Genomic DNA, 18,150 nt, shown 5'->3' with positions numbered 1-18,150 from the left:
GTTCCTAGATCGAAGCCTATTAGTGTTTGCAGCCTCAATGTCCTGGTGGATTGGCAGGCTTCGATTTCCCATGATGTTTATGTATTCATGTACAAGGGCGTCAGTACGTCGCAGATGTGGCGGCGGGATGTGGCTTAATATTGGGAGCCATTGTTTTGGAGTGTGTTTAATTACTCCAGAAATCATCCTTAGAGTGTTATGCAACTGGACATCCACCTTTTTTACACGTGGGCTGCTTAGCCAAATCGGAGCACAGTATTCGGCAGCCGAGAATACAATTGCTAAAGCAGAGGTGCGGAGAGTGGAGGCCGTCATGCCCAAGTACTTCAGAGTTTTATTGTGCCTGAGAATGGTGTTTTCAAACAGAACGTGGAGTTCCTTTCCAGCGAGTTTGTTGTTGAGATGGAAGCAACTAACCTCTGTTTTGGAATCATTTGGTTGAAGTCCCCACTTACGGAAATATTCACCCAATATCTTCAGGTCTTTCGTTAGGATGTCCTGAGATGCTTCAGTTCTGCTACATTTTGTAGCAAGGGCCAAATCGTCAGCATACCCGAGCTTTTTTGATTGTGTTTCTGGCAGGTCTGCAATATGAAGGCTAAACAGCAGTGGTGCGAGCACAGATCCTTGTGGTAAGCCATTTTAATCAATACCTAAAGCTGCTGTTTTTGGTATGATAACTATGTGGTTCTTACGTTTGAAAAGCAACTTCTCCTGCTTTGACGTATAACGATTTGCATCCCTATGAGCAACAATTACCTGTTATTGCTGCTAGTAATAAACAAATCTGTAAAAACGGGGTAACTAAATGCTGTGTTAGCGTTTCAGTCAGAGCTCAATATGTAAACAAACAGCGTCATACGTAGCACAAAGTACCCTTCACAGGTTCGCCACGTGTCGGGACGTGCAAAGCTTCTAACAAAGAGAGAGACAAATAGGAATTAATAACATAACCAGCTAATAACAAATCCTGAACCTTTCCCAGTGACCAAGCTAGGGGTGAATTCATTTTGGAACTATTAATTTTATTTTGAACTTGATAATATTTCAACTGCCTATTGAATCGTTAGTAAAAAAAAAAAAAAAAAAGAAAAGAAAAGAAAAGAAAGAAGACCAGAATAACCAGTGCTGAGGAAGTGAAATTGGATTTCAGTTTCGGTCATTCAGAAAAAGTTGATAACGTTTTCAAAATGGCGGTAACTGTTAAAAAGAACAAAGTTCCATAGCGCTTGATTTTCACTTTGTGGGAGCGCAAGTATACAGGGTAATCCACTTTCCACGGCTGCAACTGAAGCAGGATCATAAACTCATATCTGCGAAATGTGAAGTCAGTTCGCCGCTCGGTGTAGCCGTGCGGTCTCAGGCGCCTTGCCACGGTTCGCGCGGCTCTCCCCGTCGGAGGTTCGAGTCCTCCCTCGGGCATGGGTGTGTGTGTTGTCCTTAGCGTAAGTTAGTTTAAGTTGGATTAAGTAGTGTGTAAGCTTAGGGACCGATGACCTCAGCAGTTTGGTCCCGTATGAACTTACCACAAATTTGGAAAAAAATAAAAAAAAAACATGAGGTCAGTTTGCCGTATCACGACAGGTGGTCATTAGCCTCCGACGCTTCCCGTGAATTTCAGAGGCCCTATTTCTTTGGGGTCTGAATCTCTCTGAAGAGCAGCGTCTCCCAGGCCGTGAAAGTCCGAAGCGTAGTCAGTCTGTCATCCGCTACGCTGCATCCACGTTGTCCGGCGCCGCCTTGCAGCTAGTCACAGTTTGGCTGCTCATTATTTTGAGCAGAACGTCTCAGCGTCATTCGCGCACACCTCACCGTTTTTACACGACGACCGAGTCTACGTCGCGCCTCTGCTGAACACTGACAGCTCTGGGAATGTGGTAACAAGTCACCACAAGCACCCGCTATGTCCCATTGATGATGATCACATGCTTTCAGCGCACTGTCTCCAGGGTGATGGAAACTATTTATACACTCTCTCGCTGGCTCAGTATTGGTGTCGGTTTGTTTTACACCTCCTTGGTATGTTTTTATATAGATACTATTTATATCTCGTTCATATCTCTATCGATGTACCCGGTTTTGTTTGGTATTGATTTGATTTTCAGTGAAGGCTGCTCTTGGATCATGTTTGTAACTCTAGTCTCAAAATTTATCACATTGTTAACGATTACCTAGTTTTTAATCCGAGTCGTAATCCCTGTTCACTCCCTCTAGTGTGCCAATTAATCGGGAACCCCAGCATGTAGGTAATGAGCCGATGGGTTCCACGGTGGATACTGGGCAAGATGTTAATTTAAATCCAAGCGACATGTTATTGTTACCTGCCCTGTAGGCCAGGCCCTCTACAAGCTGCCGCCTGCTGCTGGCCACTAGGAACGGGGTGATACGAGGTCACCCAATTATTTATTTATTTACATTTTTTATTTTACACGTCTACTTCCGTAGTACCAAATTGAGGAGCAAATCTCCAAGGTCGTCGAACGTGTCAGTACATGAAATTACAACAGAAAAGCAATAACAGAATAAATAAAATGCTTATGAACCAAAAAAAGAGAAGCCAAAAGTTTACGTAAAAGCATTCAACAATAGAATACAGGAATCATCTTAATTTTTCAAGTAACTCCTTGATAGAATAGAAGGAGTGACCCATGAGGAAACTCTTCTATTTTTGAATTCTTGTAGTAGTTTATTGAAAATGGATCCAGCAGTATACTCCACACCTTTCTGCACAAGAGTGAAGGAAGTGGGATCCAAATGCGGACTGGATTTCCGCCTACTACTAACTAAGTGATAGCTGGTAATTCTTGGGAATAATCTGATATTGTTAATAAGAAACAACAGTAAAGAATATAAGTATTGAGAGGCCAATAGAATGCCCAGACTAATGAACATAGCCCGAAAAGAGGTTCGCGAACTTGCGCCATCGATTGCCGGAACTCCTCGTTTCTGGGCCAAAAATATCATCTGAGAATGGGAACAGTTACATCAAAATATAATAGCACACGTCGTAAGCGAATGAAAACAACCAAAGAAGACTACTTTTCGTGTTGAACATACTTCAGATACTGTTCGAATAATAAAAATAATTTGACGTTCGATACATGTACAGTGTTAGTCGACCGCAATATTATTGCGCCTGGGAGTGAGGACGATTCGGTTGGCTTATGGAGAGTTTTTATCAACAACATGCTTTCGGATAGATACTTCCATGTGATAGAGGGTAATGAGATAAGCGAACAGAGGAAACTGAACAATGGACTGCCTCAATGATCAGTTTTAGCACAAATGCTCTTTAATCTTTACATCTCTGACCTGCTTGAAACCATCTCAGGGAAGTTCAGCTATGCTGATGATATGGCCCTAGCTATCCAAAGAAAGCAGTTTGAAGACACTGAAAACATCCTCACAACTGACCTAAACAAAATGCATGAGTTTTTCACCAAATGGAGACTAATACCAAATCCCACCAAGACTGAAGTCAGCTGTTTTCATTTGAACAACAGAATGGCGGGATAAGAGCTGAAGTTTCATATGAACAACAGTTAACTGCGATATAAGCCATATCCAAAGTACCTGGGGGTTACTCTAGATAGGACATTATCCTTCAAAAGACGCCTGGAAGATGTATCCAATAAAATTAAGCTCACGGCACAGCCTCATTCAGAGGCTCTGCAGCGCTAACTGGGGAGCAGCAGCAGACACACTACGAACCTCTGCACTCGCCGTAGTGTACTCTGCATCCGAGTACTGTGCACCAGCGTGGTTAACCAGCAAGCATGTAAAAATGGTGGACACCCAGATCAACGCTGCTATGAGAACCATAATTGGATACATAAAGACTACCCCTCTACATTGGCTTCCAACACTTAGTCATATAGCTCCACCGTCCCTGCGAAGACAGGAAGCTCTGATGAAGGGCCGGCTGGAGTGGCCGAGCGGTTCTAGGCGCTACAGTCTGGCAACACGCGACCGCTACGGTCGCAGGTTCGAATCCTGCCTCGGGCATGGGTGTTTGTGATGTCCTTAGATTAGTTAGGTTTAAGTAGATCTAAGTTCTAGGGGACTGATGACCTCAGCAGTTGAGTCCCATAGTGGTTCAAATGGCTCTGAGCACTATGGGACTCAACTTCTGAGGTCATTAGTTCCCTAGAACTTATAACTAGTTAAACCTAACTAACCCAAGAACATCACACACATCCATGCTCGAGGCAGGATTCGAACCTGCGACCGTAGCGGTCTCGTTCAGACTGCAGCGCCTAGAACCGCACGGCCACTTCGGCCGGCAGTCCCATAGTGCTCAGAGCCATTTGAACCAACCATCTTATGAAGGAGTACACAAAAATAATGAATAACCCCCTACTTCCTATCCATGAAGATGTCCCAACTTTGGAAAGAACACGACTCCGCTCCAGAAATCCCCCTTTAAGACTGGCCCAACAACTGTAAGCTGCCAACTTCAGCACGGATACTAAATGGCACGAGAGCTGGAGTGGTAGTGCCTCCCCTGACAACCGTGAACTTATCTGTCCCTCAGAAAAACCTAAGGGCTGTGAACTTCCACGACGGCTATGGAAAAGCCTAAACAGAATCCGAACAGGATATGGACTATGTGCACACAATCTACACGAGTGGGGAAAGCTTGCCAGCCCTAGCTGTGACTGTGCGGCACCTAATCAGACAGTACAGCACGTCGCCCAGGACTGTGAATTAACAGCCTACCCGGGTAGGCGGGCTGACGTCTTCAACGCCACACCGCCCTGCCTCGAATGGATCGCCAATTTGGACGTCAGGATTTGAAGACTTGTGTAACGCAAAATATCTGCTGTGATGTGACTTTTTATTGTGATTATGTATTATATTTTATCTGAATATGTATCCTACACTTATGTATTTTATACTGCATTTTATCATATAATTTCATAATGTAATAAGTGTAAACCATGTGAGTAGCGCCATACGCTAAAATAAAAAATAAAAATCGTGATATTTCACGAGGGCACACTGAACCTCTCGATAGTATATGCACTACTCTCCTGAAAGAATTCACGATGCGATGCGTTTTCCTTAATCGTCGTTGCACTTGTTTACTGGAACGTCATCGCGTGTTTCCGATAATGGGCACGGGAGGCCAAGTGCAATAATATCGTGGTCGTGTAGTACGCTATGGTTATTCCACAGACATTCCTATTTTGTGAAAGTGGTAGTACTTTGTAGTATGTGTGTGTGTTTGTGTGTGTGTGTGTGTGTGTGTGTGTGAGAGAGAGAGAGATAGAGAGAGAGAGAGGAACATTGAGATGGACATCGACGCTGCTTGCTTGTCAGTCTCCAGACCTGATGTGTTTTCGCAGTTCCCAAGGCGTACAAGCCGCCGGAGTTCGTGGAGCCTCTGCGGGCGCTGCTGTCGGCGGCGGGCACGGTGTCCCTGGAGTGCAAGGTGGTGGGCGTGCCGACGCCGGCGCTGCGCTGGCTCAAGGACGGCAAGGAGATCCGCGCCGGGGACGTGCTGGCGCTCACCGCAGACCCCGCGTCGCTCGGCACCTACACCTGCGAGGCCAGCAACTGCATGGGCCGCGCCACCTCCTCCTCGCGCGTCATCGTCGAAGGCGCCGCCGCCGACAGGTACCCTGCCTGCTGGCCCACTGCTACTCACTAGTCCTTGTACCAAACCGCAAGTTAAGTTCCCTATTCCAAACATTTACCAGCCACTTTGAGCCGAGCCCTATGCTGGGTGTAGAACGTGATTTTCACTGTCCGACACAGGGCGGTGTCTAAAAGGGACACATTCGCAGCCGAACCGAGCACTTACATCTGGAGCTTACAGTTGTATTCACGCAAGCCACCTTATGTCTTGTGACGGAGGATAGTTAAGGTACCATTATCACATATTCTCCGCCCCCCTCCTCCCCCCCCCCCCCCCGGCAAGTTCTAGTGGCGAATGGTCTAATGTTCCGCGGGAGGCACGATTTAAGAGAATTCTTATTTATTCTTCAGCTTCAGTTGTATACATGTTGCGTTTCGATCTCTCTGGATCATCTTCAGAGCCATCTGGTTGCATCAGCAACCCGTCGTGTCTGTGTCAGAATCTCACGTCGCAGTACTCTGGTATGTAATTTTGACACTGACACAACGGTGTGATGTACTTGTTACACAGTTGTTGCACCTTTTCCAGTACATCCAAAAAGAAATCACGTGGAGGACAGTCAGACCAACTCTCAGCGGCATCTTCAGTGTCGTAAAACTGACGGCCATTCGTGTGTTTCTTCCGGTTAGAAAAAATTTGGTGGTCTGAAGGGGCCAAGTCAGTTGAAGTGAGGGAAACGTTGACCAACTGGAAACGAATAACCTTCAGTTTCGCTGTCAAAACTTCGGACGTACTAACCATTCGCTCTAAGAAAACTCTCGCCGCGGTGGATGGTGCCAGTAATTGTTTCCATAGATATCGAATGGTTTGGTGGGTACTCACATCTCTCTTAAAGTAGTCAGTTTAGTCAGCTTTAGCTACCACCCTGAACCACCGCACCTAGAGTGGTCTGAGAGTGAACAGGTAATGTGCGGTGGCGTAGTATCCTGCTGTGTAAGAATCCCTTTGGTCAAATTTCCACAGCGCTTCGTCTTAATTAACTCCTTTAGTTGCTAGAGCTGACTGCAGTAATACTCTATGATTATAATACAGGCCTGAAGTAGGGAGTCCAGCAACAAAGTACTGTCTTTGTCCTAAAATACAGATACTATGACTTATGCCTAACCTCTTCGGTCGCAGGGACCCGATAGACACCATTCCCTTCAGTGTTACCTACTCTTCGTATTACAAATGTGCAGCCCTGTGTCATTATTAGTCATTGATGTAGCCAAAAAGTCATCCCTTGCGGCCTTGCGTCAAAACGGGAGAAAATAGCTCTAGATATCTCAACTTTTTCTGTTCGCTTTTCAAGTATTTCGCTACCTACTTCGCTGCGAGCTATCACATGACTAGGATCTTTTTGGTGGATATTCGCACGTCCCCAGCAGTTAACGAACGACTGCATTGCTTTTGCTGGGTCTGTTGGCTCTGTAAGTAGTGCGTTGCGGTGTTTACCATCAACGGTGGAATACGCTTTCAATATGTTACTCGGGAAAACAAAAACTTCATGGCGTCCTTTAACTCCCCAGTCGCGATACTTTTTTGTACATCTCACATCTCACGTTCTAAGTGAATTCGAAAATAGTTTTGAGACCGGGAAAAGTAGACATTCTGCACTTGGATATAAAGATATCGAGTTTCACTGTGGTACCAAATTCAGTTTTGAATTGTAACTGTAAAAAACAAAGCTAGCAACCTTTCAAATTCCCTCGTGAATGTCCGAACGTATAGGCTCACGTGCCCTAATATCTGTGGATGTGTTTCACACGTTATAGGTACTAACGACTGATGAACTGTCATTTGTGTAATTTATAAATGCACGATGGTTGGTTTAGTATTTATTTCCTGGTTTTTGTACTTGTAGCAGGGATAGCATCCACATCTGTCGGGTATTGTCATCTAGTCGAAAAAAGTAATGTGGTCCTCTTTAGTATCAACCATTGACATTTTTTTGATATGGTTTTAGGGCGCAAAACTGCTACGGTCATTAGCGCCCGATCAACCGTTGACGCTGGATGGTTGCAAAATATTGTTGGAAGAATCTTAAAGTTATTGTTAGCCAATGAATGAAATGGAAGATAAAAAGTTATGGAGTTGAAGGATCAATGATATAAACCTTTTAGGGGTTGTGCAGCGTGTTTTGAGGAACAAATTGAGGAAAGTAACCTGCATCCGGAGACGTAACGCAGCGACGCTACAGAGCGTCGAAGTGGCAGGGGGCTGGCGCCTGCCGCTAGGCTACCCCTCCGGCAGTTATCGCAAGGTGGCAGCCTATGCTGTTGGAGAGCAGGGAACGTGGCTGACAGCTATCACACTGTACGGGGTGACGTTTGCTGCTGGAGTGGTCACCTAACGCCAAGTATTGACCGTCGAAATTTCTCTGTATCGGTTTATTACACCTTTTAACGTACAGAGACATTCAGAATAGAGACTGTGTCATGGTACACTAAATAAAATTAATTGAATGAATTCTGGGTGGCAGTTGAATAATGATAGTGCAATATCAATCTAATATCGATAAAGTATTATGATCAGAAATTTTGCATTAATGGAAAGTAAAAGCATCATTTATTGTACTCACAGTATGGCACATTTTATAATCTAGGCAAATAATTTCGCTGTACGATAAATACAGTAAACCATTCACATCTGTGTTAATTGAAAAAAAAAATGCATTTTATTTTCCTGCAGTAAGTTGAAATTTTAAGGCTTTGGGAATGAAAGAACACTTCTGTCAAAGCTATGGTGCCCTTAAGTGCGTTTACAACAGCGCGCTTTGCACGTAGTCACACGGAAGTTGAGGCGCCCAGCGGGAACACAGGTGCGAACCGCTCTACACACATCGAGGAAGGGGCATGCATCCTAAACTCGTGCCTCTACTTGCTTGTGTGCGGCAATCACGGCGACTAGGCGCATCGTGCACACGTGTAAACGCACTTTTAGTATCACAATTTGATGTGTTTTCTATCAAAAATACCAGTGTGAATGGACCCCCTCTCCAGTCAGCATTTTAAGAGAATGACGCTGCCACACAGGCGAATCTTCTTTGGAGTCAGTGAAACCTGTTAGGGGCACCAAAGCTTCTCAGGGAGCACTTTCAGTACAACACAGCGTTACACACAACGTACATCTGCTTCCAAAGAAGCTTCTTAATACATGAATTTGCTGTGGAAACTGTGTTTGAACGAACTGCAGCTTGTGACTTACTGTTGTAGCTTTCGCGCAGCTGGGCCGCCTCCTGTGTTCGTCAAAGAACTGCAGCCCGCCAAATGTCGCATTGGAGATCCTTTGACGCTTTCCTGCCAAGGTAAGTGCGTTTTAACGTAATTTTTAGGGTGACCCAAAAACGGTGTGAACTTATACGCGATTGTCACCAACCATATAGATTAATTCCGGAAGGCAGCTGGTGTTACGTTCACTGGGGTGACAAAAGTCGTCGGATACCTCCTAATATCGTGTCGTATCTTCCTTTGCTCGGCGTAGAGTAGCTCTCGACGCAGTATGGACTCAACAAGTCACTGGCAGTGCGGTACAGAAATATTAAGCCATGCTGCCTCTACAGCTGTCCGTAATTGCGAAAGTGTTTCCGGTGCAGGATGTTGTGTACGAAATGACCCCTCGATTATGTCCAGTAATTTTTCGATGAGATTCATGCCGGGCGATCTGAGTGGCCAAATCATTCACTCGAACTGGCCAGAATGTTCTTCAAACCGATCGCGAACACTTGCAGCCCAGTGACATGGCGCATTGTCGTCCATAAAAATCCCATCATTGTTTGGGAACATTAGGTCCGTGAACGGCCGGAAATGGTCTCCAGTCAATGGTCGGTTCAGTTGGACTGGAGGACCCAGTCCATTCCACGTAAAAACAGCACACACCATTATTGAACCATCACCAGCTTGCACTGTGCCTTGGTGGCAACTTGGGGCCAGGGCTTCATGGGGTCCCGAGATACTCGGACACTACCATTGGCTCTTACCAAATGAAACCGGGGCTCATCTGACCAGTTCACGGTTTTGCAGTCGTCTAGGACCCAACCGATATCGTCACGAGCCCAGGAGAGGTACTGGAGGCGATATCGTTCTGTTGGCAAAGGCACTCGGATCGGTCGCCCGCTGCCATAGCTCATTAACTCAAAATTTCTCCGCACTGTGCCAACGGATACGGTAGTTGTACGTTCCGCATTGACTTCTGTGGCTATTTCACGCAGTGTTGCTGATCTGTTATCACTGACAACTCTACGCAAACGCAGCTCCTCTCGGTCGTTAAGTGAAGGCCGTCGGCCACTGCGTTGTCCGTGGTGCGACGTAATGCCTGAAATTTTGTGTTCTCGGCACACTGTTGATACTGTGGGTCTCGGACTACTGAATTCGCTAACGATTTCCGAAATGGAATTTCACGCTCTTCCAGCTCCTACTACCATTCCGCTTTCAAAGTCTCTCCATTCCCGTCGTGGGCCTATAATAATGTCGGAGACGTTTTGACACGAATCACCTGATTGCAAACGACTTCTCCGCCGATGCATTGCCCTTTTGTACCTTGCGTACGCGATATTACTGCCCTCTGTATATCTGCATCTCGCTATCCCATGACTTTTGTCACCTCATTGTAATTGGTGTAGTTGTAGGAAAATGATTTTCTATGCAGAATCACGTAATAATTATTTACTAGAGGCATATTTATCGCTACATGGGTTAGTTGATAATTGTATAACCAGAATGAGAGTTTCACTCTGCAGCGGAGTGTGCACTGATATGAAACTTCCAGGCAGATTAAAACTGTGTGCCGGAGCGAGACTCGAAATCGGGACCTTTGCCTTACGCGGGCAAGTGCTCTACCATCCGAGCTACCCAAACACGACTCACGCCCCGTCCTCACAGCCTTACTTCTGCCAGTACCTCGTCTCCTACCTTCCAAACTTACATCCCGCGTCCGGCCATTTTGATTTAGGTTTTCCGTGATTTCCCTAAATCGCTCCGGCAAATGCCGGGATGGTTCCTTTGAAAGGGCACGGCCGATTTCCTTCCATAATCCGATGAGACCGATGACCTCGCTGTCTAGTCTCCTTCCCCAAAACCAACCAACCAACCAAACAAACTTACACTCAAGTTTATTACTCAAACTATATTGCTTTAACAGAAATTCTAAACCCGTTCCTCGGATAGTGCTATTCAAGCGCTATATGTTGACAATTTGTTCTTTAAATTCGCCTACGGCGTTCAGAAGTTATTAATTTTTAACGATAATAGGTTTTTTGCAAACCATAGTTACTTGCAGAATCGGTGGTCAGTGATACAACCCGGAATCTTCGACGTTCACGAGGAAATGCTCTACCGTCTGAGCTATCCAGGCGTGACTCATCCCCTGCCAAATCCCCTCCCCCACTCCTCTCCCTCAAAGCTTCATTTCCGCTAGTACCTCTCTCCTATAATTTTACACTTCCACGCAGTATCCTGCCTTCCAGGAGACCTGGTCCCACAAGGTGTACTCGTGAGCTTGTATGAAATTTGGAAGGCAGGAGCGACGTACTGGAAGGAGTGATGCTGTAACGTCTAATAGTGAGTGGTGCCTTGCTGGTAGAGCATTTGCACACGAAAGATAAAGGTTCCGCGTTCAAGGTTTAGGTTTCTGGAGGAAGTTTCAAGTCAGTGCATACTAGAGTGACAGTTCGTCCGTGAAATGTGTCAACTAATTGTACAGTAGGTATACAGGGTGGTCCATTGATCGTGACTGGGCCAAATATCACTAGCTTGAAGGGGGAAACCAGATGGTGCTATGGTTGGTCCGCTAGATGGCGCTGCCATAGGTCAAAAGGATATCAACTGCGTTTTCTTAAATACTAACCCCCATTTTTTATTACATGTTAGTGTAGCACGTAAAGAAATATGAATGTTTTAGTTGGACCATTTTTTTCGCTTTGTGACAGACGGCGCTGTAATAGTGACAAACGTGGTATCACGTAATATTCCGACAGTGCGGACGGTATTTGCTTCGTGATACATTACCCGTGTTAAAATGTACCGCTTACCAATCGAGCAAAAGGTCGATATAGTGTTGATGTATGGCTATTGTGTCAAAATGCCCAACGGCCGTGTGCTGTGTATGCTGCTCGGTATACTGGACGACATCATCCAAGTGTCCGGACCGTTCGCCGGATAGTTACGTCATTTAAGGAAACAGGAAGTGTTCAGCCACATGTGAAACGTCAACCACGACCTGCAAAAAATGATGATGGCCACGTAGGTGTTTTAGCTGCTGTCGCGGCTAATCCGCACATTGGGCAACGGAAAATCCACGATGGTTGCAACAAGTGGAACGTCAGCGACCTTGGCGGGTTAATGTATGCTACGGCATTATGGGAGGTAGGATAAATGGCTCTGAGCACTATGGGACAACATCTGAGGGCATCAGTCCCCTAGAACTTAGAACTACTTAAACCTAACTAACCTAAGGACATCACACACATCCATGCCCGAGGCAGGATTCAAACCTGCGACCGTAGCAGCCGGGCGGTTCGGAGGAGGATAACTGGCCCCCATTTTATCGATGGCAATCTCAATGGTGCAATGTATGCTGATTTCCTACGTAATGTTCTACCGATGTTACTACAAGATGTTTCACTGCATGACGGAATAGCGATGTACTTCCAACATGATGGATGTCCGGCGCATAGCTCGCGTGCGGTTGAAGCGGTATTGAATAGCATATTTCGTGACAGGTGGATTGTTCGTCGAAGCACCATACCATGGCCCGCACGTTCACCGGATCTGACGTCCCCGGATTTCTTTCTGTGGGAAAGATGAAGGATATTTGCTATCGTGATCGACCGACAAAGCCTGACAACATGCGTCAGTGCATTGTCAGTGCATGTGAGAACATTAGGGAGGGCAAACTACTCGCTGTTGAGAGGAATGTCATTACAGGTATTGCCAAATGCATTGAGGTTGACGGACGTCATTTTGAGCCGGCCGGTGTGGCCGTGCGGTTCTAGGCACTACTGTCTGGAGCCGGGCGACCGCTACGGTCGCAGGTTCGATTGCTGCCTCGGGCATGGATGTGTGTGATGTCCTTAGGTTAGTTAGGTTTAATTAGTTGTAAGTTCTAGGGGACTGATGACCTCCGAAGTTAAGTCGCATAGTGCTCAGAGCCATTTGAATCATCATTTCATTTATTGCATTAATGTGGTATTTACAGGTAATCACGCTGTAACAGCATGTGTTCTCAGAAATGATAAGTTTACAAAGGTACATGTATCACATTGGAACAACCGAAATAAAATGTTCAGACGTACCTACGTTCTGTATTTTAATTTAAAAAAGTTACCTGTTACCAACTGTTCGTCTAAAATTATCAGCCTTACGTTTGTGACTATTACAGCGCCATCTATCACAATGCGAAAAAAGTGGTCTATCTAAAACATTCATATTTCTTTTCGTAGTAGACGAATAGGTGATAAAAAATGGGGATTCTATTTTTAAAAAAACGCAGTTGATATCCATTTGACCTATGGCAGCCGTACGGGATTAGCTGAGCGGTCTAAGGCACTGCAGTCATGGACTGTGCGGCTGGTCTCGGCGGAGGTTCGAGTCCTCCCTCAGGCATAGGTGTGTCTGTTTGTCCTTAGGATAATTTAGGTTAAGTAGTCTGTAAGCTTGGGGACTGATGACCTTATCAGTTAAGTCCCATAAGGTTTCACACATTTTCGACCTATGACAGCGCTATCTAGCGGGCCAACCATAGCGCCATCTGGTTTCCCCCTTCGAGCTAGACAAGTTTCGTTCTTTGCAGTTTTTTCGTTTGACGCTTATTTCGTGAGATATTTGTCCCGGTCACGATCAATGGACCAGGCTGTATAGGCCTGGCGTTATGCGCGTCAGTGCAGTGGGCAGCGCTGAGAGTGGAAGTTGCGGCCGTGAGCGCCCTGGCGCTCCGCGTCGCCTCGCCACGTCTACGTCAGTGTTGTGAGCGTGTTGTGTGTTTGTGGTGCGCAGTGGCGGTGCCGCCGTGGCCGCGGGCCGTCTCGTGGTACAACAGCGCGGGCCGCGTGGAGCCGGGCGAGCGCTACCTGGTGCGCGAGGACGGGCTGGGCGGCTTCTCTGTGCACGTGGTGGCCGTCGAGGCGGCCGACGACGGCGACTGGAAGTGCGTCGCCACCAGCGACCTGGGCGCCGCCGCCTTCTCCAGGGCCGCCGTCGCCGTCCACTGTGCGTCTCGCCTGCGGCTGCGCTCCACCACCTCCTCCCTTCTGATACTCGTCTTTTGTCTTGCATGCAGTTGCTACACCAGCATTCCTCTGTAACCTCACCTTCCTCTGCCCCTGGCACGTTTAGCCTCCGCTGCTCCTTCCGGTGTCACGTTAGTTTGTTCAGCATGAACGAGTGGTAAGAACGTATCAATGTACAGGGGGTAGGCAAAATAATGTGAACAGTGGTGCTAATGGGATACTTCACGGTAAATGATGGCAGCCAAAACAGTTGCACGATAAAGATTTATTAAAATTCTTGACCACGGTTTCGGTATATCTAAATATACCTTCATCAGAAGTAAAATACACTAAAATAACATCCTGCAATGGAGATTCATAAAACAATTGTGCCAAAGGCGTCGTCAGTAGTTAAAACATCATCTCATACAACACGATCGTGGACAGAGGGGCGATGCGAACACAGCTTAGCATGAGTACTTCGCCTATGAACTAGCCGTTCTAGACAGACAGTTTATAAAACCATCGAGAACATCGATTTCGCCACAACAGCTGGGGACAAGAAGAACCGCATACCAGTCAAGAGTGTTGCTGCTACCGCACTTGTCGACGGACCTTGTGTTGTCTGTGGTTGTAGACTTAATTTTAGTATTCACATTAATGATACTTTTGATCATGGCAATGGTTGGCTCACAGTAGCCATTGTACGTGGAGGTACGGGAGTTCCTAACGTACCTGGACTGGAAAGTTTTGTTGATAGAGACATTATTGCCTATCGTACCTACCATATGGCAGAACTTGCAAATGAAGACTTTGGTAAATCTGCTTATATGTCGTCTTCTGCACTGTCTTTGTATAAAGTGGGCAGAGGGTCGATGCGAACACAGCTTAGCATCAGCACTTCGCCTACGAACTAGCTCTGTCCACAAATCGTGTTGTATAAGTGGAGATGATGTTTTAACTACTGACAACGCCTTGGCACATTTGTTTTATGAATCTCCATTGCAGGATGTTATTTTAGTGTATTTTACTTCTGATGAAGGTATGTTTAGATATAACGAAACCGTGGTCAAGAATTTTAATAAATATTTATCCTGCAACTGCTTTGGCTGTCGTCACTTACCGTGAAGAATTTCAACAGTTGCTGTTTCAGCCATGTTTAAAATCTTGAAGTAATGGGATAGTCGTTTTCGATGGTCAACAACACAGGTAAGGCACGTGTCGCTCTGGACTGTGCGTATTGAGTACGTTTTAGGCATCAGTGCAGGTTGTTTATGAGTAGTGCACACTTCGTATTTGCATTCAGAGGCCGAGGTCCACGTGCAGTGGAAGACCTAACCGAGTTCCAAATATGGCAGATTGTGGAGGCTCTATTAGCTGGAGTACCAGTAACCAAGACAACCAACTTACTAAATGTTTCAGGAGCAACTGTTTCAATAGTCATCACAGTCTACACAAAAGATGGAAAGTGGACGCAAATCAAAACTGACAAGGGGACCCTCCATACTGTAATTCACGGATTTTCATGCCCTTCACATATGTTGTAGAGGCACTTACCCTTAGTACCTGGCGCCGGCCGGTGTGGCCGAGCGGTTCTAGGCGCTACAGTCTGGAACCGCGCGACTGCTCCGGTCGCAGGTTCGAATCCTGCCTCTGGCATGGATGTGTGTGATGTCCTTAGGTTAGTTAGGTTTAAGTAGTTCTAAGTTCTAGGCGACTTATGACCTCAGATGTTAAGTCCCATAGTGCTCAGAGCTATTTGAACCATTTTGAACCTTAGTACCTGGCTATCCGGTTTTTTAGCGACGGGCCTTGGTTTTTGAGAAAATCGATTCTGAAGTTCATTGCGCGATTTGGTTATGCTTAACATTAGGTGTATTCCGAGCAAGTCAGAGTAGCGCAGTGGACGCTGGCACGGTAGCTCAGCGTGTTCGGTCAGAGAGCCGGTTGGCCTCTGTAATTAAAAAAAAAAAAAAAAAAAAAAACTGAGTGGAAGGTTCAACAAACAAACTTGAACGGATGTCATTGTGACGTCCGCAACGACCAAACACAACGATCAGCAACGAACAAAATGAGAAAAAAAAGTGGTAAATGTCCACGGCTACTGCGCTGGAGGTACCGTGTTCTAATCCTGCTCGTGTACTTTTTTTTTTGTAAAATCGGCCAAATTTTTCAATTTTATTTCAAAGAATATCAACACAATGTAAGGTGTGCGAAATTTTAAAGATATATTCAGTTATTAACTTTTTCTGTCATATAATATTGCAAAATCTTATTTTTCATCGTCCACGTTGCTTGATGTAGCACAACAATATTGTGGGTGATTAGAAACAACCGAAACACAAATTTTCGCAGCCCCACGCGCATCTTATGAAAGCAACCGTCTTGCAGGCGCACGGTTTCTTCATGAGTGATATCGGGAAACACAATTCTTTAGCATTCAAAAAGATTTCTCTTTCATCCGCTAATTTCGATGCGAACCATGCGTATCTAATCGTGGTTTCAAAATTAGATGCGCTGAATTGATGTAGGATTAGCGAATGTAATTTTATCGAATATTCGCTAGAAGCGATCTCTCTATTGTCTTTCATCAAGTCGGGAGCATTCAGAATAATTTTCGTGAAGATTTTCACCTGTCGGTGAAGACAAACATTGCAGGGCTGGCAATAAGGAGCGCACTGTGGTGGGACCACTTTTAGGGTGCAGGTGTTCACTTTCCTTTCATCAGTGAATAGATGATCGTATAGAGCTGAATCGGTTTGCCCTCCCGACCAATCGATAATGTACCAAAATTTTCTCTATCCCACATACGGAAGAATTACAGAACGCAAAAATTCTTCATACATCAGTTTCGTGAACTTCCCGGATTTCGTTCAGGACACGACTACACTTCTGTATTTCCGAGTTAATTCGTCTACTCGTTTTTGAACGTTAGGACCAGATTTTCCGGACGGTTCTTGCATAAATAAAAAGAAAAAAGAGAGCAGAATTCGAACACAGTACCTCCAGCACGGTAGCCGTGAACCTTTACCACTGCGCTACACTGACTTGGTCGGAGTAGGTGTAATGTTACGGGTATACAAAGCGCGCAATGAACTTCAAAATCGATTTTATCTAAAACCAAAGACCGTCGCTAAAAAAACCGGATAGCCAGGTACTCAGGGTAAGTGCCTCTACAACATATGTGAAGCGCATCAAAATCCGTGATTTACATTATGGAGGGTCCCCTTGTGAGTGACAGAGATCGTCGTACGCTTACACGGATTGTGTCAAAACAGCGCTAAAGCAACTGCACAGCTCAATAACTATCTTCGAGATCCCGTATCTATCGACAACGTCCTCCAAGAACTCCCTAAAGCGAATATTCACGGACGAGCTGCTCTACCGAAACCGTTAGTGACGACAACCGACGCGAAGAAGCGTAAAACATGGTGTCAGGAGCATAAATTCTGGACGGCTGATCAGAGGAAACACATCATATGGTCCGACGCGTCAACATTTTTGTTATTTCCAACACCGGGCCGCGTTTACATCTGGATAACGCCAAAACAAGTCTTCAATCCTGATTGCTTGATTCCAACGGTTAAGCATGGAGGTGGAAGTGTGATGGTGCGGGTAGCCATATCATGGTATTCTGCTGGTCCAATCATTACTCTGAAAGGCCGTGTTACGGCCTACGATTACGTGAACATTTTAGATGATCAGGTGCCCACATCACTCAAATGTTGTTCCTCAACAATGATGACATATTTCAAGGCGACAATGCACCCATTCACACAGCCAGGACACTTCAATCGTGGTATGAGGAGCATGCAACTGAACTTCAGCGTCTTCGATTGCCAGCACAGTCCCCGGACTTGAGAATTATCGAACCCTTTGTGGGCGGTATTTGGGCCCAGACTCCGGAGCAGATTTCCGCCTCCCTCGTCACTACAAGAGTTAGAAGAGGTTCTGGTCGAAGAGTGGTATAACATTACACTGGAGACTATACAATCATTGTATGCCAGTATTCCAAGAAGAATCGCACCTGCATTACCGGCAAATGGGGGTCCAACATTTACAAATCAACAATTCTCAAATAAGTACAGGTGTTCACATTATTTTGCCTACCTCCTGTAGATAACCGTACGAGGCCCACGAGAAAGGACTCTGCGTCTACGTCACGAAGGTAGGCCGAGCTCGCTCAAATCAGCAGACCAGCTGCGTTTCTATACCTGTTAACTCGTAACTAGGTGTGTATGTACAAACGAGAATTGTATCTTCTACTGGAAGCCGCTGTTATGGAGTCTTACTGTTATTAGTCGTACAGTGATAGGAAGGTCACAAG

The 18,150-nt window shown here is 45.7% G+C and overlaps 1 protein-coding gene across 1 annotated transcript in view; it reads left to right on the top strand.

Annotated features, from left to right (window-relative positions):
• LOC126481726 (muscle M-line assembly protein unc-89-like) overlaps positions 1 to 18,150 on the top strand; it is a 1,115,867-nt gene that overhangs the window by 143,518 nt on the left and 954,199 nt on the right. The window contains exons 4-6 of the mRNA XM_050105679.1: positions 5,349 to 5,619; positions 8,836 to 8,927; positions 13,612 to 13,824. Coding sequence (XP_049961636.1) covers positions 5,349 to 5,619; positions 8,836 to 8,927; positions 13,612 to 13,824 — 576 coding nt within the window. The remainder of the gene's footprint in view (positions 1 to 5,348; positions 5,620 to 8,835; positions 8,928 to 13,611; positions 13,825 to 18,150) is intronic.

Source organism: Schistocerca serialis, chromosome 5 (genome assembly GCF_023864345.2).
Source record: "Schistocerca serialis cubense isolate TAMUIC-IGC-003099 chromosome 5, iqSchSeri2.2, whole genome shotgun sequence".
NCBI classification, from domain to species: domain Eukaryota; kingdom Metazoa; phylum Arthropoda; class Insecta; order Orthoptera; family Acrididae; genus Schistocerca; species Schistocerca serialis.
The sequence above is the reverse complement of the archived record's forward strand: the minus strand, read 5'-3'. Positions and strand labels throughout refer to the sequence as shown.